Source organism: Muntiacus reevesi, chromosome X (genome assembly GCF_963930625.1).
Source record: "Muntiacus reevesi chromosome X, mMunRee1.1, whole genome shotgun sequence".
Lineage (NCBI taxonomy): Eukaryota > Metazoa > Chordata > Mammalia > Artiodactyla > Cervidae > Muntiacus > Muntiacus reevesi.
Window position 1 is genome coordinate 91,616,062 of NC_089271.1, and position 27,018 is coordinate 91,643,079.

At 39.9% G+C, this 27,018-nt stretch overlaps 1 protein-coding gene across 4 annotated transcripts in view; it reads left to right on the forward strand.

Annotated features, from left to right (window-relative positions):
• SYTL4 (synaptotagmin like 4) overlaps window positions 1-27,018 on the forward strand; it is a 148,993-nt gene that overhangs the window by 107,690 nt on the left and 14,285 nt on the right. For all 4 annotated transcript variants that reach the window (XM_065915860.1, XM_065915861.1, XM_065915862.1 and 1 more), the window contains exons 2-13: window positions 6,929-7,100; window positions 7,344-7,559; window positions 7,821-7,930; window positions 8,171-8,273; window positions 17,757-17,858; window positions 18,328-18,403; window positions 19,059-19,149; window positions 19,262-19,365; window positions 23,750-23,842; window positions 25,444-25,622; window positions 25,911-26,013; window positions 26,530-26,691. In XM_065915860.1, the coding sequence (XP_065771932.1) occupies window positions 6,991-7,100; window positions 7,344-7,559; window positions 7,821-7,930; window positions 8,171-8,273; window positions 17,757-17,858; window positions 18,328-18,403; window positions 19,059-19,149; window positions 19,262-19,365; window positions 23,750-23,842; window positions 25,444-25,622; window positions 25,911-26,013; window positions 26,530-26,691 (1,449 nt within the window). In that variant the 5' untranslated portion in view covers window positions 6,929-6,990. The remainder of the gene's footprint in view (window positions 1-6,928; window positions 7,101-7,343; window positions 7,560-7,820; window positions 7,931-8,170; window positions 8,274-17,756; window positions 17,859-18,327; window positions 18,404-19,058; window positions 19,150-19,261; window positions 19,366-23,749; window positions 23,843-25,443; window positions 25,623-25,910; window positions 26,014-26,529; window positions 26,692-27,018) is intronic.

Sequence of the window (27,018 nt, forward strand, 5' to 3'; positions counted from 1 at the left end):
GGTTCCTCTGCCTTTTCTAAAGCCAGCTTGAACATCTGGAAGTTCACGGTTCACATATTGCTGAAGTTTGGCTTGGAAATTTTGAGCATTACTTTACTAGCATGTGAGATGAGTGCAATTGTGTGGTAGTTTGATTATTCTTTGGCATTGCCTTTCTTTGGAATTGGAATGAAAACTGACCTTTTCCAGTCCTGTGGCCACTGCTGAGTTTCCCAAATTTGCTGGCATATTGAGTGCAGTACTTTCTCAGCATCATCTTTTAGAATATGAAATAGCTTAACTGGAATTTCATCACCTCCACTAGCTTTGCTCGTAGTGATGCATTCTAAGGCCCACTTGACTTCACATTCCAGGATGTCTGGCTCTAGGTGAGTGATCACACCATCGTGATTATCTGGGTAGTGAAGATCTTTTTTGTATAGTTCTTCTGTGTATTCTTGCCACCTCTTCTTAATATCTTCTGCTTCTGTGAGGTCCATACCATTTGTCCTTTATTGAACTCATCTTTGCATGAAATGTTCCCTTGGTATTACTAGTTTTCTTGAAGTGACCTCTACTCTTTCCCATTCTGTTGTTTTCCTCTATTTCCTTGCATTGATCGCTGAGGAAGGCTTTCTTATCTCTCCTTGCTGTTCTTTGGAACTCTGCATTCAAATGGGAATATCTTTCCTTTTCTCCTTTGCTTCTCGCTTCTCTTCTTTTCACAGCTATTTGTATGGCCTCCTCAGACAACCATTTTGCCTTTTTGCATTTCTTCTCCATGGGGATGGTTTTGATCCCTGTCTCCTGTACAATGTCACGAACCTCCGTCCATAGTTCATCAGGCACTCTGTCTATCAGATCTAGTCCTTAAATCTATTTCTCACTTCCACTGTATAGTCTTAAGGGATTTGATTTAAGTCATACCTGAATGGTCTAGTGGTTTTTCCTACTTTCTTCAGTTTAAGTCTGGATTTGGCAATATGCAATTCATGATTTGAGCCACAGTCAGCTCCTGGTCTTGTTTTTGCTGACTGTATAGAGCTTCTCCATCTTTGGCTGCAAAGAATATAGTCAATCTGACTTCAGTGTTGACAGTCTGGTGATGTCCATGTGTAGAGTCTTTCTTGTGTTGTTGTTCAATTCCAGAGAAATAAACGACCCAATTAAAAAAGGGGCCAAAGAACTAAACAGACATTTCTCCAAAGAAGACATACAGATAGCTAACAAACACATGAAAAGGTGCTCAACATCACTCATTATTAGAGAAATGCAAATCAAAACCACAATGAGGTACCATTTCATGCCAGTCAGAATGGCTGCTATCCAAAAGTCTACAAAAAATAAATGCTGGAGAGGGTGTGTAGAAAAGGGAATCCTCTGACACTTTTGGTGGGAATGCAAACTAGTACAGCCACTATGGAGAACAGTGTGGAAATTCCTTAAAAAACTGGAAATAGAACTGCCATATGACCCAGCAGTCCCACTGCTGGGCATACACACCAAGGAAACCAGAATTGAAAGAGACACTTGTACCACAATGTTCATCACAGCACTGTTTATAATAGCCAGGACATAGAAGCAACCTAGATGCCCATTGGCAGACGAATCGATAAGAAAACTGTGGCACATTGGAAAACTGTGGCACAATGGAATATTACTCAGCCATTAAAAATAAACATTTGAATCAGTTCTAATGGGGTGGATGAAACTGGAGCCTATTATACAGAGTAAAGTAAGCCAGAAAGAAAAACACCAATACAGTATATTAACACATATGTTAACCATCTGTATATCTTCTTTGGAGAAATGTCTGTTTAGTTCTTTGGCCCATTTTTTGATTGGGTCGTTTATTTTTCTGGAATTTAGCTGCAGGAGTTGCTTGTATATTTTTGAGATTAATTCTTTGTCAGCTGCTTCAGTTGCTCTTATTTTTTCCCATGCTGAAGTCTGTCTTTTCACCTTGCTTATAGTTTCCTTCATTGTGCAAAAGCTTTTAGGTTTCATTAGGTCCCATTTGTTTATTTTTGCTTTTATTTTCAATATTCTTGGAGGTGGGTCATAGAGGATCCTGTCAGACAGTGTTTTGCCTATGTTTTCCTCTAGGAGTTTTATCGTTTCTGGTCTTATATTTAGATCTTTAATCCATTTTGAGTTTATTTTTGTGTATGGTGTTAGAAAGTGTTCTAGTTTCATTCTTTTACAAGTGGTTGACCAGTTTTCCCAGCTCCACTTGTTAAAGAGATTGCCTTTTCTCCATTGTATATTCTTGCCTCCTTTGTCAAATATAAGATGTCCATATGTGCGTGGATTTATCTCTGGGCTTTCTATTTTTTTTCCATTCATCTATATTTGTGTCTTTGTGCCAGTACCATACTGTCTTGATGACTGTGGCTTTGTAGTAGAGCCTGACGTCAGGCAGGTTGATGCCTCCAGTTCCATTCTTCTTTCTCAAGATTGCTTTGGCTATTTGAGTTTTTTTTTTTTTTTTTTTTTGGTATTTCCATACAAATTGTGAAATTATTTGTTCTAGCTCTGTGAAAAATACCGTTGGTAGCTTGATAGGGATTGCATTGAATCTATAGATTGCTTTGGGTAGTATACTCATTTTCACAATATTGATTCTTCCAACCCATGAGCAAGGTATATTTCTCCATCTATTTGTGTCCTCTTTGATTTCTTCTTTTTTATTCCTCTTTGATTTCTTTCACCAGTGTTTTATAGTTTTCTATATATAGGTCTTTTGTTTCTTTAGGTAGATATATTCCTAAGTATTTTATTCTTTTCTTTGCAATGGTGAATGGAATTTTTTCCTTAATTTTTCCTTCTGTTTTCTTATTGTTAGTGTATAGGAATGCAAGGGATTTCTGTGTGTTGATTTTATATCCTGCAACTTTACTATATTCATTGATTAGCTCTAGTAATTTTCTTGTGGAGTCTTTAGGGTTTTCTATGTATAGCATCATGTCATGTGCAAACAGTGAGTTTTACTTCTTCTTTTCCAATCTGGATTCCTTTTATTTCTTTTTCTTCTCTTATTGCTGTGCCCAAAACTTCCAAAACTATGTTTAATAGTAGTGATGAGAGTGGGTACTCTTGTCTTGTTGCTGACTTTAGGAGAAATGCTTTCAGTTTTTAACCATTGAGGAAAATGTTTGCTGTGGGTTTGCCATATATCACTTTTATTATGTTGAAGTATATTCCTTCTTATTTCTGCTTTCTGGAAGTTTGTTTTTTTTTTAATCATAAATGGATGTTGAATTTTGTCAAAGGCTTTCTCCGCATCTGTTGAGATAATCATATGGTTTTTATCTTTCAATTTGTTAATGTGATGTATTAACATTGATTGATTTGCAAATATTGAAGAATCCTTGCATCTCTGGGATAAAGCCCACTTGGTCATGATGTATGAGTTTTTTAATATGTTGTTGGATTCTGTTTGCTACAATTTTGTTAAGGGTTTTTGCATCTATGTTCATCAGTGATATTGGCCTGTAGTTTTCTTTTTTTGTGGCATCTTTTCAGGTTTTGGTATTAGGGTGATGGTGGCCTCATAGAATGAATTTGGCAGTTTACCTTCCTCTGCAATTTTCTGGAAGAGTTTGAGTAGGATAGGTGTTAGCTCTTCTCTAAATATTTGGTAGAATTCAGCTGTGAAGCCGTCTGGTCCTGGGCTTTTGTTTGTTGGAAGATTTCTGATTACAGTTTCAATTTCCTTGCTTGTGATGGGTCTGTTAAGATTTTCTTGGTCTTTAATTGCCAGTCAATTGGTGATACCTAGTTTATCCAGGAGCCACTGATTTTTTTGGCCAGTTCTTCAACCATAATCACACATATGGGAATTCATTTCCACAGTGCTTTTGATTGCTGTGTTCAATATTTTATAATTGTTTTGGCCATGGTCCTGCCTGGATAGAGCCAGTGGAGCACTAGCACTTGAATGCAGTTGCCTGGGCTTGAATCCTAGCAACTTCAATTACTCTCTCTTTATTCTTGGGTGAGTTAACCTAACCTCTCCTGAGTGCTTATCTGTAAAATGTGAATAATAATAGTACCTCATTCTTGCGGTTGTTGTGAGCAATAAATTAATGTATGTCAAGAACTTGTTGTCTGGCATGTAATAAATTCTCAATGAATGCAACTATTGGGGTTGATGATGACAGTGATGATGATCAACAGTAGTGGTGGCATATGCAACAACACAATGTGCCAAATACAGTGTTAGGTGCTGGACCAGATACATAGAAGAATATTGAAAAAAGTCCTTGTTCTCATGGAGAGTATATATTCTCCTTGGGGATAAAAATTAAGAATATTCCCTCAAGACTTCCTAACAAAGGGCCTATAAAAGAGACTTAGCATTTTATAGTTCAATAAAGACCAAGAAATAATGAAATCAAGAAAGTGTTGATATTTCCAGAACCTGTGTAGCTTTCGTATGTTGTTTGTGCTCAGTGTGCTCAGTCGTGTCAGACTCTTTGCGACCCCATGGACTGTAGCCCATCAGGCTCCTCTGCCCGTGGGATTCTCCAGGAAGGGATACTGGAGTGGGTTGCCATTACTTTGTTTGTACTCTCTATTGTCTTGTTGGTAATTAGTTTTAAAAAGTCAAAGCACATGTGTAACTTCAAGGGAGAGCAGCGAAGGTAAGTATGATCCTCAGTTCCTTTCTCATACTCAGTCCTTCCTGGGCTGTTTGACTCTCAATATGACTACAACAAAACTTCTTGCCTTACTTCTATACCTGTTTCTTCTCTTATAGCCCCTGTCACTGTTACAACTCTTACTAGCCAGGTGTTTAACTTTGACATGCATACTAGGCATCTTTCCCTTCACCTTCATTCTTTCCATTCAGTCAGTCACTCCATTCTGTCAATTCTACTTCTCAAACCTATTTGTGTTCTCTTGTCTTCCTGTTCTGGTTTAGGTCTGCCCTGCAGCAGATGCAGTGAGTACTTGTATTCCAAATGTGTGTTCCAAACACTGATGGGACTTTTAGCACATAATATTCAATTTTCTTGATACCTTTGAGAAGTAGTTCATTTTGTAGTTGAAAACCCAGAGGATGAGAGAGTACAGTGGCTTTGCCCAGTTGGTTAAAAGCATAGTTAAATAAACTTAGGTTGTCTTTTTGTCCAGTAATCTCTCTGTCTTCTTTAAATGTTTTCTTTCCTGAAATTTAAAAGTAAGACTTATCTGTAAAAAAAAAAATCAGAGCTATATAAAATAAAAAGTAAAAGTTGCCCCCCTCAATTCTGCTTCTCAAGAGGAACCAATGATAATGGGTTTTTTTCTAGATTTTTTTCTTTGCATATACAAATGTATAGATAGATACTTTAGCAAACAGATCATTCAAGTATAGTCCTAGAATGACTCTTATTTTTCACTCAGGATCTATGTTCATACAGATCTACCACATTTTAAAAATGGATACATAGTATGCCATCATATGGAAATATTGTTTTGTTTAATGATTTCTCTGTTAAAGAACTTGTTTTTGCTCTTACAAATAATATTTTAGTAACTTTCTTGTACATACACCTTGCATACACGTTTATGTGAATATTTCTATCAGCTAGATTCTTAGATGTGGTATTGCTTGCTTTTGGAGTATGCACATTTTACAATGTGTTATCTGTTATTGAATCTGAAGCTCCGATAATTTGGCCACCTGTTGCAAAGAACTGGCTCATTGGAAAAGACTCTGATGGTAGGAAAGATTGAAGGCAGGAGAAGGGGATGACAGAGGATGAGATGTTTGGATGGAATCACTGACTCGATGGACATGAGTTAGAGCAAACTCCTGAAGTTGGTGAAGGATAGGGAAGCCTGGCATGCTGCAGCCCATGGGGTTGTAAAGAGTCAGACTTGATTGAGCAACTGAACAACAATGTGTTACTGTACTTCAGTTTGTCTTTTGAACCTGCCTTTCATACTATAGCTAGAGTGATCTTTGTAAAACAAATTTGAGTATGTGATTTCCCAATATCAAAAACAAAGCAACAACAAAGGTGTTTGATGGATTTCTATTCTCTGTGTCATCAACTTAAAAATTCTTAATTTTTAAGAGTATTTGAGAATTACATAATCAGGTTTCCATCTATATTTCTTACCATTGTCCCCAACCAACAAGCATATACTCTGTTCTATAAGGCGAAATCCACCTGTTCTATAAAACCTTCCACATGTGTATAGTTCTCTCTCTTCTCTGTCTAGGCAAGATAGAACTAATTACTCCCTTCTCTAAGTTCCCATAACAGTTTATTATCCCTCTAAGTGTGCTTAGTACACTGTACTGTGTTTGTGTGTACATTTCTCCTCTACTACTCTGTGATCTTCTTCAGCACAGGAACTGTGCCTCACTCATCTTTGTATCTGTAGCACTTTGCACAATGCCTGTCAGAGTGGGTCCTCAACAAATGTGAGTGAAATAGGTGAAGATATTCTTGAGGTAGTGTTAGCAATAAGAACTTTGGGAGATAGAGTAGGTGATGGCTATTTTGAAGTGTAGTAGAAAGCTGACTGAATCCCCGACTCTGGTCAGGAAAGGTTTGGAAGGAAATAGGCTTCAACTGGCAGAGATCCCTGTGTGGTCTTCTCCACTACAGAGATCAGCTGTCTGATTATTTGGCTTAATAGATATGTGACTTGAGAACATTAAAAGTATTGAAAATTAGATAATTGAGGATCCACTTGGTGGAAGGAGAATTTGACTGAGCTGTTGTGTCCTCTTTCCAGACTAAGATGCTCATGTTGAAAGACCCAATTGTTTGCCAGAGTCATGAATAAATTTTTCTTCTTGAAAAATTAGAATTTTCATTTTCAGGGTAGGATTCACCAGGAAGTAGGAATGGTAAATTGGTCACATAGTTCTATGTTGTCTCTTTAGCCTAGCTCAAAGGGGAAATAGTAAATTATCTGTATAAAATTGGTTTTTATCTTATTTCAGGCAAATCTGGTGGCCTGGTAGCTTTGAAGAAAGAAGAATAGAAGGAAAAACTAGGACAAGTCATGTCGGAGATACTTGATCTCTCTTTTTTGTCTGAGGTGGAAAGGGATTTGATCCTCAGTGTTCTACAACGAGATGAGGAACTCCGAAAAGCAGATGAGAAAAGGATTAGGTAAGAGTCCCAGAAAAATCATGTTCCCAGGCCCTTAACCAGTGATACCTGGACTTTTCCTTATACTTCTTATCTGACTTTCAGAGGAACTTGTGTATGAGGTTTACAGCTCCTCACTGGGTCAGGTTGGGCTCTGTTGCTTTCACAGAACTAAATAGTCTTACTGTTTCCACCCCTCAACCCATCTCTATCCAGCCCATGCAGCCTCCGAATCACTTGTGCTTCTCTTTTGGGTATTGGCAGGCGACTGAAGAATGAGTTACTGGAGATAAAACGGAAAGGAGCCAAAAGGGGCAGCCAGCGCTATAGTGATCGGACCTGCGCCCGGTGCCAGGAGAGCCTGGGCCGTTTGACTCCCAAGACCAACACTTGTTGGGGTTGTAATCACCTGGTGTGTCGGGACTGCCGCGTTCAGGAAAGCAATGGTACCTGGAAGTGCAAGGTGTGCACCAAGGAAATGTGAGTGTTACTTAGAGTTGAGAGAAGAAAGGGGGCCCCAGTTGTGGTTAGCATTTCTCCCCTTGTCCTTTATTAGTTGAATATCAAGGGCCATTTTTTTTTCATTTATTTTTATTAGTTGGAGGCTAATTACTTTACAATATTGTAGTGGTTTTTGCCATACATTGACATGAATCAGCCATGGATTTACATATGTTCCCCATTCTGACCAAGGGCCATTTTTAAAAACTCCATCTCTTGTTTTCTTTTATTCCTTCCCAGAGAGCTGAAGAAGGCAACTGGAGACTGGTTTTATGACCAGAAAGTGAATCGCTTTGCTTACCACACGGGCAGTGAGATAATCAGAATGTCTCTGCGCCGCAAACCTGCAGGTACCAGACCTGTTGGGATATGGTTCCTTGAGGTGCTTGACCTCATTCATAGACCCTCTGGTGTGGAATCTTAGTGTATTCTTACTGGTTGTGTGTCTTCCTTCATTCCATGGGCTCAAACCATTTGTGGGCAACATAAAGACTGTGTTGCCATCCTTTCTGCAAGCATGCTGTGTTCCCCTCCCCTCACATCCTCTCCCCCATCATCACCCATATGCCATGCTTTTGTTTGTCTTGAAGTGAATAAAAGAGAGACAGTGGAACAGTCTCTCCTTCATCAGTCACAATTGGGTGATATCTGGCCAGGAAGAAAGATCATTCAGGAGCAACAGAAGGAGCCCAGGTAAGAACCAAGCAATCATTTAAAGATATGACTGCACATGCCTCTAATTATTTTGTTTTTTAACTTCTATTTATAAAATAATAGATGTTCATTGTAGGAAAATTTGGAAATTACAGAAAAGAGTAAACAAGGAAGAAAAAAATTCCTAATCCTGTAACCCACATATAAACATCAACATTTTGGTATATTTACTTTTTTTTTTATAAGAACAATTTGAAGACAAAATGCAAATAACACAAACTCATTATTAAATTTAACCAGTATAGAAAACAATAAAGAAAACAGCAAATCACCCAAAACCTTACTACCCCAGTATTCATATTATATGAAGTTATTTCAGTTATGTTTTTTGCATATATATAGATAAGAGGAATAGGTGGATGGATAGAACAAAAAACTTTTATAATATTGGATCATAATATATTAAAAGCTTTGGTTCATTTTACTTGAGTTTAATAGAATAAACACTGAAATAAAATACAGGAATCACTAATCTTCAGATGAATGTTTCTTTACTGTGAAGGATATTAGTCATTAATATCCATCTAAACTTAAGAAAAAATATTATGAAAACCTCTGAGCAGTTAGTCATTTTTGTATAGTATCTTTCTGGTAATAGCCTTATCAAGCTATAATTCAGACCATATAATTCACCCATTACTAGTGTACAATGAAGTAGATTTTACAGAGTTGTGCAACCATCACCTCAATTGATTTTAGAACTTTTTATTACCTTAAAAAGAAACTCTTGTACCCTTTAGCTATCACTGCCTCTCACCCACCTCCATATCATTCCCCATCCCTAAACAGTCTCTGATCTACTTTTAATTCTATGTTGGACATTTTATTTAAACAGAATCATAAAATATGTGGTCCTTTGTGACTGTTTTTTCTCACTTAACATAATGTTTTCAAGATTCATCCATGTTGAAGCATGTATCAGTACTTCATTTCTTTTTATTGCCAAATAATATTCCATTATATGTAAATACCCCCATTTGTTTATCCATTCATCTGTTGATAGATGTTTCGGTTTGTTCTACTTTTTGGACCAATGCTTTTATGAACATTTGTAATGAGTTTTTATGTGGACATGTTAGTCCCTCAGTCGTGTCTGACTCTGCAACCCCATGAACTGTAGCCTGCCAGGCTCCTCTGTCCATAGAATTCTCCAGGCAAGAATACTGGAGTGGGTAGCCATTCCCCCAGGGATTGAATCTGGGTCTTCTGAACTGCAGGCAGATTCTTTACTGTCTGAGTCACTATACTTTAATAAAAAAAAAATGAAAAATAATGAAATAAAATACTTAGGGAAAAATGGAATTGCTTTTTATATACTTCTTTTCTATAACCCAAGGGAGGGCTTACCAAGGGATAGAGATACCAAGGGAAACTTTCATGCAAAGATGGGCTCAATAAAGGACAGAAATGGTATGAACCTAACAGAAGCAGAAGATATTAAGAAGAGGTGGCAAGAATACACAGAAGGACTATACAAAAAAGTTCTTCATGACCCGGATAACCACAATGGTGTGATCACTCACCTAGAGCCAGACATCCTGGAATGCAAAGTCAAGTGGGCCTTGGGAAGCATCACTATGAACAAAGCTAGTGGAGGTGATGGAATTCCAGTTGAACTATTTCAAATCCTAAAAGATGATGCCAGCAAATTTGGAAAGCTCAGCAGCGGCCATAGGACTGGAAAAGGTCAGTTTTCATTCCACTCCCAAAGAAAGGCAATGCCAAAGAATGTTCAAACTACTGCACAATTGCACTAGCAAAGTAATGCTCACAATTCTCCAAACTAGACTTCAACAGTACGTGAACCAAGAACTTCCAGATGTTCAAGCTGGATTTAGAAAAGGCAGAGGAGCCAGAGATCAAATTGCCAACATTCGTTGGATCATGGAAAAAGAAAGAGAATTCCAGAAAATTATCTACTTCTGCTTTATTGGCTACGCCAAAGCCTTTGACTGTGTGGATCACAACAAACTGTGGAAAATTCTTAAAGAAGTGGGAATACCAGAGCACCTTACCTGCCTCCTGACAAATCTGTTTGCAGGTTAAGAAGCAACTGTTAGAATTGGATATGCAACAACAGACTGGTTCCAAATCAGTAAAGGTGTATGTCAAGGCTGTATATTGTCACCCTGCTTATTTAACTTATATGCAGAGTGCATCATGCGAAATGCCAGGCTGGATGAAGCACAAGCTGGAATCAAGAATGCTAGGAGAAATATCAATAACCTCAGATATGCAGATGATACCACCCTTATGGCAGAGATAGAAGAACTAAAGAGCCTCTTACTAAAAGTGAAAGAGGAGAAATTAAAAGCTGGCTTAAAACTCAACATTCAGAAAACTAAGATCAGGGCATCTGGTCCCATCACTTCATGGCAAGTAGATGGGGAAACAATGGAAACAGTGAGAGACTATTTTGAGGGGCTCCAAAATCACTGCAGGTGGTGACTGTAGCCATGAATTAAAAGATGCTTGCTCCTTGGAAGAAAAGCTGTGACCAACCTAGATAGCATATTAAAGAGCAGAGACATAACTTTGCTGACAAAGGTCCATCTAGTCAAAGCTATGGTTTTTCCAGTAGTCATGTGTGGATGTGAGAGTTGGATTTTAAAGATAGCTGAGCAGCGAAGAATTGTTTTTTTTTTTGAACTATGGTGTTGGAGAAGACTCTTGAGAGTCCCTTGGACTGCAAGGAGATCCAACCAGTCCATCCTAAAGGAAATCAGTCCTGAATATTCACTGGGAGGACTGATGCTGAAGCTGAAACTCCAGTACTTTGGCCACCTGATGTGAAGAACTGACTCATTTGAAAAACCCCTGTTGCTGGGAAAGATTGAAGGCAGGAGGAGAAGGGGACAACAGAGGATGAGATGGTTGGATGGCATCACTGACTCAATGGACACAGAATTTGTGCAAGCTCTAGGAGTTGGTGTTAGGGAATCCTGGAATGCTGCAATCCATGGGGTAGCAAAGAGTTGGACATGACTGAGCAGCTGAACTGAACTGAAGGGAGGGGCAAAAGATAACTTGGGGATACTGGGTTTCAGTCTCCTGAAATTCTCATAAGTGTCTTGTTGTTGTTCAGTCTCTCAGTCATGTCCTACTCCTTGCAACCCCATGGACTGCAGCATACCAGGCTTCCCTGTCTGGCTCACTCAGTCTTGAGTGTTTGGTCTCACTCAGTCTAGCTCTAGATGCATCCTCTGGTTTATACCAGTGCCCTGAGAGGTGACATCCCACACAAGGCTTGTCTGCCTTGGTTGGGGTGCCCCATTGATATCTGGGGTATAAATCTTGAGGATTTTTGTTTTCTTTATCTTACCCCAGGATTGCCTACTCACTCACTTAATCTGTACACATTGGAAGAAGTTTTGCCAAGCTAGATCTTTCTTCTGTTTTATTAGCCTTCACTTTTCAAACTTCATGTCTTGAGGCTTTATTCCTTTCCTCATTTGGTTGCTGCTGGCAAAGTTTTGAATTTTTATTTGTGTTTTCCCACCCTAACTTTCTCTCATCCAAAGAGAAATGAGATTTTATCATGTTTTTTATGATTGATGGAAAGCAATATAGAAATATATCAAATGAGTCCCCAGTAAGTTTACTTCTTCTGCCCCAGACAGTTCTTATTGTTATTAATAATTCTGGTGTATAGACTACCACACTGTCTCAATGTACAAATATGAGTTGGAGTCTTAAAATTTTAATTTCTTTTTACAACAGGATCATACTATATATACATTGTTGTTGTTCAGTTGCTAAGTCGTGTCCGACTCTTTGTGACCCGTGGACTGCAGCATGCCAGGCTCCTCTGTCCTTCACTATCTCCCAGAGTTTGCTCAAATTCATGTCCATTGAGTTAGTGATGCTGTCTAACCATCTCATCCTCTGACATCCCTTCCTCTTCCTGCCTTCAATCTTTCCCAGCATTAGAGTCTTTTCCAATGAGTCAGCTCTTCCCATCAGGTGGACAAAGTGTTGGAACTTCATCATCAGTTCTTCCAATGAATATTGAGGGTTGATTTCCTTTAGGATTGACTGGTTTGATCTCCTTGCTGTCCAAGGGACCTTCAGGAGTCTTCTCCAGCACTACAATTTGAAAGCATCAATTCTTTGATACTCATCTTTCTTAATTCCTTTCTTTGGACTTCTCTGGTAGCTCAGATGGTAAAGAATATGCCTGGACTGCAGGAGACCCGAGTTTGATCCTTGGGTCAGAAAGATCCCTTGTAGACGGGCATGGCAACCCACTCCAGTATGCTTGTCTAGACAATTCTATGAACAGAGGAGTCTGGTGGGCTACAGTCCATGGGGTCACAAAGAGTCAGACACGACTAAGTGACTAACACTCTGCTTACTATGCTTTCTTAATTCCTTCAGTATTTTCATTACCCCATTTTTGAACTTGGTGTCTATTAGACTGAAGAGATCTATTTCGCTGTTTGTTCCTTCAGGGGAGTTCTCTTGGTCTTTTAACTGGGAGTGGTTCCTCTGCTTCTTTATTTTGCTTATGTTTCTCTTACTCTGTGAGTTTAAGAGAAACAAATATCTACTTTAGTCTTGGAGGGCTGTTTATCCGCAGGAGTGTTCCTGCGTAGCATAGTGTGTTTAATATTTTTTTGGCATGAGGGCTGTTTTTGGTTTGGATGCTTGCTGTCTCTTTCCTCATTGCATGTTGGCTGTTATCCCCTTGACAGGGAGAGTGCAAGTGCGCTCCCAGGAAGGCAGGTACAGCAGTTGGCACCCTGTAGTGGGGCCCTTAGTGGTAGCAGCAGACTGTGCCCTCTTCTGGGGTCTGAGATGGCAGTGGTGGCTCTCACACACCCCTGGAGCTTTTGTAGGCAGTGCTTTGCCAATATAAGAGTATATGGTTGTGGAAAGAAGCTTCTATGGCGAGCCCACCCCTCTCCTAGCTCACCCCCCGCTAATGGCACCTTGCCTGTCTGGCGGGCCCAGTCTTCTTGTTAGTACCGTTATGTGGCACACCACACCCTAGCCCCCTCAGGCTATCTTCATGCAGTCCTCTCCCCAGCTCTGGCCTCTATAACCTGAGACTCAGCACCTAGCCCCCACCTGCCCCATCAGACCAGTATCTCAGGCTGGGGAATGCCATTGGCACTGTTTGTTCAGGTCCCTGTTCGCTTTGCCCTCTGCACACCTGTTACTGCACTCTGCTCTGAGGCTCTAAAGCTGCCCCTCTGTCCTGGCTGATCTCTCTCCAGTAAAGGAACTTTCCTGTGTGTGGAACCCTTTCCTCTTTCACAGTTCCCTCCCAGATCCCTCCCAGGGGCACAGGTCCCAGTCCTGATTCCTTTCTCTCTTCCTTTTTTCCTTTGTCCTGTCCAGTTATATGGAGATTTTTCTTTTGCCCTTTTGGAAGTCTGAGGTCTTCTTCCAGTAGATATTCAGTGAGGATATTCAGGGAAAATATTCAGTAGATATTCTGTGAGACTCGTTTCACATGTATTTTTTATATATTTGTGGGAGAAGGTGAATTCTACATTCTACTCCTCTGGCATCTTGACTCGATCCCCAACCATACCAATTTTTGATGAGGATGTAGAGCAACTGGCATTCTCCTACAGTGTTGCTAGGAATGTCCAATGGTGAAGCCACTTTGAAAAACAGTTTAGTAGTGTCTTAACCAGTTAAACGTGCACCTACCTTGTGAGTCAGCCTTTAAATTTCTAGATATTTACTCAAGAGAAACACAAGAATATGTCCATACAGAGACTTGTGCATGAATGTTCATAGTGGCTTTGTAATATCCAAAACCTAGAGATAACCCCAGTGTCTATCAGCAGGTGAAAGGATAAACTTTGCTTAATACTACTCAGCAATGGAAAGGAATGGATTACTGATACATGCAACAACATGGATGAATCTCGAAATAATCATGCTGAGTGAAAGAAGCCAAACAAAAAAGAAGACCTACTGTATGACTGTTTATATAAAATTCTAGAAAAATCAAGCTAAATGTTAATGACAGCAGATCAGCGCTTACTTGGAGACAGGTCTGAGGAGGGAGAGATGGACTATGAAGGGGCATGAGGAAACTTTGGGGAGTGATAGATATGTTCAGTAGCTTAATTGTGGTGATGGTTTCACAAATGCATACATATAGTTGATTCATGTCGATGTATGGCAAAAACCACAGTATTGTAAAGTAATTAGCCTCCAATTAAAATAAATAAAAAAACTAATCAAATCGAACACTTAAACACGTGCATTTTATTAATGTTAGTTATAGCCCAAGGTGCAAATGGAAAAAAATGACAGAAAAATATAGCATTGGCATCTTCTTCTTTTTTGTTCTCATATGGTGTGTCATTGAATATATGTACTATGACTTTATCCACACAGCCTTGGTTGGGTGACTTATCTGTTTTTAGGTGATGAGCCCCTCCCCTTCTTTTGTGGATAAAAATGGCTTTTATTTCCTGAACTTGATTAACACATCTGACATCACTGGTCAGAATGTAATTTCTGAAGCCCACTGCTTCTGGCTGTCTATGACTTCTTGTCTCATTGAACCCAGAAGACTTTCGTCTATCCTAAACATGAAAACAGATTAAGTGGCCATAAATGATCTTTTTCATAAAATTATGGAGCCTCACAAATAATCTAATTCAACTCCCTTATTTTTGCAGAAAAGAAAGCAGGATAAGTGATTTACCTTAGATCATACAGATAGTTAAAGCCCAGGACTCCCATCTCTAATTAATTTTTCTACTGCACAGATGTCAAATAATTGCTTTTTTGCCCTAGAGTGGTTTGTATCAGCTTTGGATCAGTACGTATTAATCTTTAGGAAAAAATACAAGCAGAAAACACTCTCCATAGACCACTATTAAACTGTCTCTCTGGGGAATGGTTCTGCTTTGGGTTCTTTGTTCTTTGGAGCAAAGAGGGAAAAAGAATGATTCTAAAGTGAAAATGAAATCAAGCTCCCTGTTGTGTTTTTGACTATAAAGCTAATATCTCTCTCAAGAAATGACACTGTTTCACCTCTGGCATGCCCTAGGATTTCAACCCCTGCTGTTTGTTTTCATAGAGCTATCTCAAATATCATGTTATGATAACTTGGAAAGTTTATTCTCTCCTGCCTAAGACATTATAGATTTTTGGCTATTTCATTCTGTGTTCTTTTCTCATTAATTCCTTCATTTGTTTGTCTATGAATGCCTACTATTTTCCAGGCACTGTTTTAGGCAATAGGATATACTGGTGAAGACAACAAAGTTCCTTGCTTGAGAAGTGTAGATTTGGGAGTGGGGGACACAGACAGTAAGTGAATGATCAAGTAAATATATGTCAGATGTTGACAAGTGCAATGGAGAAAAATAAAGTAGTCTAAAAGGGCGTACCAGGAAAGCGTGTATGTATGCAGTCAGTTTTATCTAGGCCAGTGCAAGGAAAGGCTTAATAATAAGATGACATTTGAGAGGAGACAAGCAAAGAGGACACAAACCCTGAGAGCATCTGGGGGAAAGAGATACTTTCTAGGCAGAGAAAGTATCAGGTAAAACAACCCTAAAGTGAGTTTGTGTTTGGCACTGTATGAGTCATCTGGAACTGGCAAGCAAGGGGAGAGGGTAGGGGATAAAGACAGAGGCTGGGTGAGAAGCAGATCATGTAAGATTTTGACACTTGTAAGGACTTTGTCTTTATTCCGAGTTAGAAGGAGGGCTCTGAATGATGTGATATTATTTTTTTAATTGGGGTAAAATTCATATAAGGTTAATCATTTTAACAGTTTTAAAGTATACAATTCAGTATCTTTTAGTACTTTCAGAATATTGTGCAGCCATCACCACTGTCAGATTTCAGAACATTTTCATCACTCCAAAAATAAACCCTGTACCCATTAAGCAGTCACTCCCTATTTCCATAACAACTAATCTGCTTTCTGTTTCTATGGATTTGCCTATTCTGGACATTTCCTATAAATGGAATCATACAGAATGTGGCCATTTGTGTCTGGCATTTCACTTTAGCATAATATTTTCAAGGTTCATCCATGTTGTAGCATGTGTAGAACTTCATTCCTTTTTGTTGTCAATAATATTTCATTATATGGCTGTACCACATTTCCTTTATTTGTTCATCTGTTGATAGACATTTGGACTGTTTCCACCTGTTGGCTATTGTGAATAATGCTGCTGTGAACATTTATATACAATTTTTTGTGTGTACACGTGCTCCCAGTCCTCTTGGGTAGATACCTATGAGTGGAATTGCTGGGTTGTGTGGTAATTCTATATTGGATATATCTATCTATCTATATATATATAGTTATATTATATAATATATTATATAATATATCTATATATATATACGTGTGTGTGTATATTTATTCCACATTGCGAGGCTTGTAGGATCTTAGTTCCACAACCAGGGATTGAACCTGGGCCCCTGGCAGTGGAAGTGTGGAGTCCTAACTACAGGACCACCAGAGAATTCCCTGGGTTTATATTTTTAAAGCTCATTTTAGCTGTTGTGTTGAGGATAGATTGTATGGGGACAAGGGCAGAAGTAGGGAGTTCAGTTAGGAGACTATTATAAGCATTCCTTGAGGTAAGGGGTCCAGGAATTGTGTCCTTCCGTTTAGAGATGAGGACTGTTGTTTTGAATGCCCAGGGTCATCCTTCATTAAACTGAAAAGAAATTCTGGTCTTCTTAATAATATCTTCAAAGCATACTACTTATTTATATACATACTTTAAGCCCCACTGAAGGCATTTAGTCAAGAATTCAGTCAACAAATAACTGAGTGCCCAGTCTATGTTGGTTTCTCTGCTAGGCATTGGGAACATAGCAATGAACAAAATATGTGATCACTGATCTCCTGGAACTTAGTCTAATAGAAGAGAAAGACACTAAACAAGTCATTTGTTTAAATTATTGGGCAAATTAAATAATTTGTATAAAAGACATAATAATTATGGATTTGATTACTACAAAGACATCAGGTTGCTTTAGGAGAACATAGGAAGGCTACTAATCCATATTTGGGGTTGGGGCATGGTCAGAGATGTGGAGGAATTGACATGTAAAGAGAGACAGGAAGAAGGAGTAGATTTAGCCAGGAGTTTCAAGTAAACAAGAAAAATGGCCACTGTGACCATCCTAGGCAGAGAGAAGAGGAAAGAAAGGTAGCTTTGTCATATTCAGGGAACCAAGAGAGCTTCATCATTCCATAATGTAAAGTATAAGGAGAGGTGGAGGGTGAAAAATGAGTCTGTAGATATGAGCAGGGGGTCAACTCATAAGGATTTTTTTGACATGCTAAAGAGTTTGAACTCAATCCCAAGGGCAATAGAGAACCTCTGAGCAGTTTTAAAAGTTTACTCAGCTCTTAGAAAGATCACTTAGGCTACCACTGTGAAGGAGTTGGAAGGAAGCCCAACACCCAGCAGGAGAGCCCACTTTCTTTTATGTGTTGGCTCTTGGTTTTTATTGTAGCATGTCATTTGAAGTGCCAAAGCTGAAAAGTGGAAAGAGTGCACTGGAAGCTGAGAGTGAGAGCCTGGATAGCTATATGGCTGACTCGGATACTATGTCCAGGTGAGATGTCCCCTGTCCCAGCCATTCTGCTCAACTGAGCTCCCGTTTTGTTCTCTAGAGCCAGGGTGTGGGGTTCCCCTGCCTTTAGTGTTCCTGACTTCTGTACTTGGTAAGGTGAATGAAATATTTTCTCTGTTGCTGCAAGTCTCCCACTAGCACTTCTCTGAGCACAGCCTTCTGGAACACACTAACTTCCACAGGCTGCTGCATCTTGGAGGAGTGTTCTTGGACCCTTGGACCAGCATCAGTGGATGCTGCTATCCCTTAGGCATGGGAGTGTGAGTGTTTGTACAAAGCTACTTATCTGATTGTCTGCTTTCCTTCAAAGTAAATCAGATGTGAAGTTTACCTTCCGCATTTGGTTACTGACCTTAAGCCAGTGGCTTTCCTTCCATAGAGCTTGGGTCCCTAGATGGACAGGGACGGGGGAAGAAGGTGATTTTATTACGGTTTCTGTATCTGCCCCCAGGAGAGACTCTCTGGATAAATCTGGCCTCTTTCCAGAATGGAAGAAGATGTCTGCCCCCAAACCTCAAGTAGAAAAGGTAAGCTTTAGTTATTGGTTGGTTGATATCTCTCTTTCTGTCTTTGTCTCTCTCTCTCTTTCTTCTTCCTTTTTCAGGAAGAATTTAAATTAAGAAATGAAGCAAACAAATTTTAGTTCAGATTCCTGTGGTAGCATTTTCTAAGATTTTGGTTGAAACGTGAGAAAATAGGTTTTAGAAAGACACTTAGAGAATGAACTTATGGTTGCCAGGAGGAAAGATGAAGAGAAGAGATAGTTAGGGAGTTTGGGATGGACACTGCTGTATTTAAAATGGATAACCAACAAAGGCCTACTGTATAACATGTGGAACTCTCCTCAATGTTATGTGGCAGCCTGGATGGGACGGGAATTTGGGATAGAATGGATACATATATATGTATGGCTGAGTCCCTTTATTGTTCACCTGAAACTATCACAACATTGTTAATCAGCTATATCCCAATACAAAATGAAAGTTTAAAAAGTTAGTGTAAACCACAAACAAAAAAATAGATTTTGTGCAACTTCCTAGGATTAAGTTAAAGCCCTAAGATTAAATTAATCTTTCTTTTAGGTTTGTCATAATTTAGTGAATATCTGAGTCTTCTTCCCTAGTCCACTCTTTCACCTACCCAACAGTCTTTTTCCATTATTTTGCCCTTATCTGTCCATAGGAAACTCAGCCTAGTGGTCAAAATGTGGTATCTGTGGACGAGGGTGAAATGATATTCAAGAAGAACACCAGAAAAATCCTCAGGCCTTCAGGTAGCTGGTTTTCCTTCATGGCCTTTTGAGATTGAAGTTGTGAGTACTTGGTGGGTTATTGCTATGGAGAAGAGTATGTTTATTTTGCTTTGGTTTTTGATTTTTCACTCAGAATATACTAAGTCTGTGATTGATCTTCGCCCGGAAGAAGTGGGGCATGAAAGTGGTGCCTTGGGAGACAGGAGCAAATCTGTCCCAGGCCTCAGTGTGGATATGGTAAGTACCCTTGTATTTCACCTGGTCACCATATTTTATACACACATACACACACACACACACACACACATATATAATTGACTTTGGGCCTCCCAGGTGGCACTAGTGGTAAAGAACCTGCCTGCTAATGCAGGAGACGTAAGAGACATGGGTTCAATCCCTAGGTCAGGAAGATCCCCTGGAGGAGGGCATAGCAACCCACTGCAGTATTCTTTTCTGGAGAATCCCATGGAGGATTCTGGGAGGAGTCTGGTGGACTACTGTCCATAGGGTCACAAAGAGTCAGACACGACTAAAGCAATTTAGCATGCATGCAAGTAAAGTTGACTTTACTACCTGATACTCTCAATTTACCTGTTTAATTCCTTAGGAAAAGGTAACGTGAATTTTGATTTCTCCCTCAATCCTAAAGTAAATCTGGTTGCTAAATTGCTTAAAGAAAGAGATTATATTTCATTATCTCTTTTGTTTTTTAAGCATTGCTTGATATATGGTTGGAGGCTCAAGTAAATACTTCAGTCAGTCAGTTCAGTCATTTAGTCATGTACAACTCTGCATGCCAGGCTTCCCTGTCCATCACCAACTCCTGGAGCTTGCTCAAACTCATGTCCATCGAGCCAGTGATGCTGTCCAATCACCTCATTCTCTGTCATCCCCTTCTCCTCCTGCCTTCAATCTTTCCCAAGCATCAGGGTCTTCTCGAATGAATCAGGTCTTCGCATCAGGTGGCCAAAGTATTGGAGTTTCAGCTTCAGCATCAGTCCTTCCAATGAATATCCAGGACTGATTTCCTTTAGGATGGACTGATTTGATCTCCTTGCAGTCCAAGAGACTCTCAAGAGTCTTCTCTAACACTCCAGTTCAAAAGCATAAATTCTTTGGTGTTCAGCTTTCTTTATGGTCCAACTCTCACATCCATACGTGACTACTGGAAAAACGATAGCTTTGACTAGACGGACCTTTGTCAGCAAAGTTATGTCTCTGCTTTTTAATATGCTGTCTAGGTTGCTCATAGCTTTTCTTCCAAGGAGCAAGCATCTTTTAATTTCATGGCTGTAGTCACTATCTGCAGTGATTTTGGATCCCAAGAAAGTAAAGTCTGTCACTGTTTCCCCATCTATTTGCCATGAAGTGATGGGACCAGTTGCCACGACCTTGGTTTTTTGAATGTTGAATTTTAAGCCAGCTGTTTCACTCTATTTCACTGTCATCAAGAGGCTGTTTAGGTTTTCTTCGCTTTCTGCCATAAGGGTGGTGTCATCTGCATATCTGAGGTTGTTGATACTTCTCCTAGGAATCTTGATTCCAGCTGGTGCTTTATCCAGCCTGGCATTTCGTATGATGTACTCTTCATTTAAGTTAAATAAGCAGAGTTACAATATACAGCCTTGATGTACTCCTTTCCCAATTTGGAACCAGTCTGTTGTTCCATGTCTTCTTCTAACTGTTGCTTCTTGACATGCATATGGGTTTCTCAGGAGGCAGGTCAGGTGGTCTGTTATTCCCATCTCTTTCAGAATGCTCCACAGTTTGTTGTGATCCACACAGTCAAAGGCTTTAGCATAGTAAATGAAGCAGACGTAGATGTTTTTCTGAAATTCCGTTACTTTTTAAGTGATCCAATGGATGTTGGCAATTTGATCTCTGGTTCCTCTGCCTTTTCTAAATCCACCTTGAACATCTGGAAGTTCTTGGTTCATGTACTGTTGACGCCTGGCTTGGAGAATTTTGAGCATTACTTTGCTAGTGTGTGACATGCATGTAAGTGTGCAGTAGTTTGAACATTCTTTGGCATTGCCTTTCTTAGGGATTGGAATGAAAGCTGACCTTTTCCAATCCTGTGACCACTTCTGAGTTTTCCAAATTTGCTGGCATATTGAGAGCAGCACTTTCATGGCATCATCTTTTAGGATTTGAAATAGCTCACCTGGAATTATGTCACCTCCATAGCTTTGTTCATATTGATGCTTCCTAAAGCCCACTTGACTTCGCATTCCAGGATGTCTGGCTCTAGGTGGGTGATCACACCATCATGGTTATTTAGGTCATTAAGGTCTTTTTTGTATAGTTCTGTGTATTCTTGCCACCTCTTCTTAATATCTTCTTCTTTTGCTAGGTCCCTACCATTTCTGTCCTTAATTTTGCCCATCTTTGCATGAAATGTTCCTCTGATATGTCTAATTTTGTTGAAGAGATCTCTAGTCTTGCTCATTCTATTGTTTTCCTCTGTTTCTTTGCATTGATCATGGAGGAAGAGTTTCTTATCTCTCCTTGTTGTTCTTTCCAACTCTAAATTCAGTTGGGTATCTTTCCTTGTCTCCTTTGCCTTTCACTTCTCTTCTTTCCTCAGCTATTTGTAAGGCCTCCTGAGACAACCATTTTGCCTTTTTGCATTTCTTTTTCTTGGGGATGATTTTGATCACAGCCCACTGTACAGTGTCATGAACCTCGGTTCCTAGTTCTTCAGGCAGTGTGTCTATCAGGTCTAATTCCTTGAATCTATTTGTCACTTCCACTGTATAATCATAAGGGATTTGTATTAGGTCAAACCTGAATGGTCTAGTGGTTTTCCCTACTTTCTTAAATTTAAGTTTGAATTTTGCAATGAGGAGTTCATGATCTGAGCCACAGTCAGTTCCCAGTCTTGATTTTGCTGATTCTATAAAGCTTCTCCATCTTTGGCTGCAAAGAATATAATGAATCTGATTTTAGTATTGACCATCCAGTGATGTCCATGTGTAGTGTCATTTCTTCTGTTGTTGGATGAAGGTGTTTGCTATGACCACTGCATTCTCTTGGAAAAATTCTGTTAGCCTTGCCCTGCTTCATTCTGTACTCCAAGGCCAAAGTTGCTTGTTACTCTAGATATCTCTTGACTTCCTACTTTTGCATTCCAGTCCACTATGAAGAAAATGACATCTTTTTTTGGTTTTAGTACTAGAAGGTCTTGTAGGTCTTCATAGAACCATTCAACTTCAGCTTCTTTGGCATTAGTGGTTGGAGCATAGACTTGGATTACTGTGATATTGAATGGTTTGCCTTTGTAACAGAGATTATTTTGTTGTTTTGAGACTGCTCCCAAGTACTACATTTCAGACTCTTGTTGACTGTGAGGACTACTCCATTTCTTCTAAGGGATCCTTGCCCACAGTAGTAGATATAATGGTCAACTGAATTAAATTCATCCATTCCAGTTCATTTAGTTCCCTGATTCCTAAAATGTCAATGTTCACTCCCATCTCTCCTGTTAGACTACTTCCAATTTACCTTGATGCATGGACCTAACATTCTAGGTTTCTATGCAATATAGTTCTTTACAACATCAAACTTTACTTTCATCACCAGTCACATCCACAACTGGGCGTTGTTTTCTCTTTGGCTCAGCCTCTTCATTATTTCTGGAGCTATTTCTCTCCTCTTCTCCAGTAGTATATTGGGCATCTACCAACCTGGGGAGTTAATCTTTCAGTGTCATATCTTTTTGCCTTTTCATACTGTTCATGGGATTCTCAAGGCAAGAATACTGAAGTGGTTTGCCATTCCCTTCTCCAGTGGATCACATTTTGTCAGAACTCTCCACCATGACCTGTTCATCTTGGGTGGCCCTACACTGCATGGCTCTAGTTTCATTGAGTTACATAAGTCTGTGATCCATGTGATCAGTTTGGTTAATTTTCTGTGATTGTGGTTTTCATTCTGTCTGCCCTCTGATGGATAAGGATAAGAGGCTTGTGGTAACTTCCAAATTGGTGGGACTAGCTGTGGGGGGAATCTGGGTCTTTCTCTGATGGGGAGGATCACGTTCAGTAAATCTTTAATCCAGTTTTCTGCTGATGAGTGGGGCTGTATTCCCTTCCTATAGTTTGGCCTCAGGACAAACTATGGTAGGGGTAATGGCGGTAATGGCGACCTCCTTCAAAAGGACTTAATGCCAGCATGTTCTGCGGCTCCCAAGTCTGTTGTATTCAGTGCCCCTGACCCTGCAGCAGGCCACTGTTGACCCACGCCTCCACTGGAGACTCCTGGACACTCTTTGATATAATTGTTCTCCAGTTTGTGGGTCATCTTCTCGGTGGCTCTATGGTGGGGCTAATGGCAATCTCCTCCAAGGGATTTATGCCACACTTAATAAAATGTAAAGAGATGGCTGGGTTGGGGCAGTCAAATTAGAAAGAGATATTGTTACTATTTTGTGATTTGAGAAGGATGGTTGGGATGTAGTTTGGGAGCCTGAAATAGGGAAACACAAAGATAGAGATAAGCATGTATGTGTGCACATGACACCTCAGAGCTTAGCAACAATTACGGCCCTACTAAAGGAAAGATATTCGTTTTTGAACTTTTTCTTATTTCTGTTAACTCTGATCTATATTTACCATTCCAGGAAGAGGAAGAAGAAGAAGAAGATATTGACCACCTGGTGAAGTTGCATCGCCAGAAGCTAGCCAGAAGCAGCATGAGAAGTGGTTCCTCCATGGTAAGTTCTGTTAGTTCTGTGGCTGTGGACATGTTGGAGTACCAGGAAAGATGGAAGTACTTCCCTAGAGCAAAGTCAGGATGTGGGGAAGTTCTGGTTATTCTTTCTAGGTAAGTGAGATGCATTTGTTTGTTCCTTTTCTCAAGTTAGACCATCGTTGCTTAGTGCACAGTTAGGTGACTTTCTGTCTCTGCCCTGGAAATTCTCATTTCAGGTAGTTAGGGCTAGAGATGTTCATCACAACTTTGTGAACAGTAACCCATAACTTCTACCCTAAAAAGGTACCCAGGCCACAAAGTGAGAAAGAGCAGGTGTCCTCATCCAGAGCACACCCCAAGTCTCACATTCAAGGGCAGTGAATGCCATGAGAAGGGTCTTGGCAGGGTTAACTGGCATCAGGATATGATTAAGGGAAAACTATACCAATCAGAGTCATAAAGTTAAAGGGACATTTAAGAATTAAGGCCTAGTTCTGCCATTAAGTATGAAGATTGATGTTTAGGGGAAACAGAGTCAGAAAGCAGGGTGATTAGATGATCACACTCACACAGGAAGAGAACGGTAGGCTTGCAGAGTTGATTATTAGCTGAGAGGAATGTGGCTTTTCACCTCTGGTGGGGTTTCCCCCCCAAATCTGACACAATCACTTTTCTCTATAGGTCTTGAGAGGGATAAGGTGGATAAAAGAAACCCACAGATAATTAACGCCCCTTGTTTTAATTGGTAACTGATCCCTTCTAACATTGTAACATACATAATATACACCAAAATCAGACTCACTACCTCTACTCGTTGCCCACCTTCTGGGGCAGTTGAAAATTAACAATAAAAATGTATAAAAAGAGAATAAGAAGAGCAGCTCAGAGCCTAGGTGAGCTGATTGATAAACCTGAGCAGTTGTAAGAAGTTGTGAGTGTGCTCTTAGCTGTCTCTTACATTCTGGGTACAAGACCATTGGCAGTACTGGTTAGTTGCAGGGGCTTTTGTTTTGTTTGTGACTATGACTTTCTCATGAGTGAAAATGTGAGCAATGTGGCAGGGACAGTGTGCCTTCACCAGATGTTTATAGGTCCTTTATCTTGTTTATTTCTTCCAGTGTAACTGGAATACAGCACTGTGTAAGATTTACTGCATAATGATTTGACTTACATACATCGTGAAATGGTTACCACGATAAGTTTGGGAACATCCATCATCTTATATAGATACAAAATTAAAGAAATAGAGTTTTTTCCTTGTGATGAGAACTCTTAGTATTTGCTGTCTTAACCACTTAAATACATATAACACACAGCAGTGTTAATTATATATGTGTGTGTGTGTGTTTATCATGTTGTGCATTATATCCCTAGTACTTATTTATCTTATAACTGGGAGTTTGTACCTTTTGACTACTTTCATATAATTCCCCCTCCCCTGACCCCTTGCCTCTTATAACAACAAATCTGCTACCTTTTTCTATGAGTTTTGTGTTTGAAGTATAATTGACCTATAACACTATGTTAGTTCCTGTTACACAACATAATGATTTCTGTAAATTTAAAAATGCTCACCATGATAAGTCTAGTTACCACCTGTTATGTGGGTGCTTTTATCTTCAGAGTACGATTGGCAGCATGATGAGCATCTATAGTGAAGCTGGTGATTTCGGGAACATCTTTGTGACTGGAAAGATTGCCTTTTCTCTGAAGTACGAACAGCAAACACAGGCTCTGGTCATTCACGTGAAAGAGTGCCAACAGTTGGCCTATGCTGATGAAGCCAAGAAGCGCTCAAACCCGTGAGTGTTTCCGGACCCTGCACAGTGCTTGGAGATGATCAGACCCCAGTATCTCTTTGGGTACCCTTGAACCAAAGCTCTTACTTCCTGGGCAGACAGGGAGGTGTGATTGAGAGTGGTTAGGGGAGATGTGGGAAAGGGGCCAGGATTGGGAAAATCCAAGAATGGTGTGTATAAGAGGGTGTGATATTTTCATTTCATCATGGCATATGTGTATGGAGGGCAGGTAAGTGAGAAGCAGATTTCCAAAAAGACAGCCAATGACTCAGTATTCTCCTTGGCTTCTAGATATGTGAAGGCTTATCTTCTGCCAGACAAATCCCGCCAAGGAAAAAGAAAAACCAGCATCAAGCGGGACACTATTAATCCGTTATATGATGAGATCCTCAGAGTAAGTATCTAGAGTCTGAGAAGATAGGAGAACTTGTTCTGTCTTGTGTGCTGAGCTGTAGCAATTCCTCTACTATATGGCGGTCAACGTGGTTTTCAGTGGCCATGTCTGTGTTTGAGGATACACTGTGGGCATCTGTTCACATCCTGACCTCTCAGCAAACAAAGCTGATTTGATATTCTTGGATTCTGGTGAAGTTGGAGGGCCACGTGATCACAAATCTCATTTTAAGGGGTCATTTGTGATCAGGAGTCTCCCTGGCAGTTCTTTTGCATATTGCAGTGTTCTTTCACCCACTGAAGGAAAAATTTATATCCCAGGTCTTCCTGTGGAATATGGTAGGTTTTTGTGAAATGGGATAATGTAGGCTTTGAGGGATGAAACTCAAAGTGCTTAGGGACAAGTGATTTTATCAGGACTATGAACTTTGAGTATGCTTGCTCAGATTTTGGAATAATCTTTTTCTGAGGAAGTACTGTGAACTAATCATCTTGGGTGTCTCCTTTCCTTTCACAGTATGAAATCCCAGAATCTCTCCTGGCCCAGAGGACTTTGCAATTCTCGGTGTGGCATCACGGTCGTTTTGGCAGAAACACTTTTCTTGGAGAGGCAGAGGTCCAGATGGATTCCTGGAAGCTTGATAAGAAACTAGATCATTGTCTCCCTTTACATGGAAAGGTAGTCTCCTTTAAGAACTCCCTACAGAGTTTGTATTTGCATCTGAGGTAGAGTTGTCTGCAGTGACTTCTTCAGGAACAGTTTTGAATGTAGTCTGTGGAGTTCTCGCGCCCCCTGCCGGGGTTTCCTAGTTTAACAGTAATTTCAGATGCTCTGGGATGGCAAGTGTCAGCAATCCCTTCTGTTAACAAGCCAGGTGAATAATGAAGCCGTGGTTCCCCTTTGAAGTCTTTCATATATCTGTGTGTCAAGCTTTGCCTCCTAATCTTCCAGAGTCTGGGTGTATCCTAACATCCTGACTTGTGCCTTTTCTCCAAGCTAACCTTT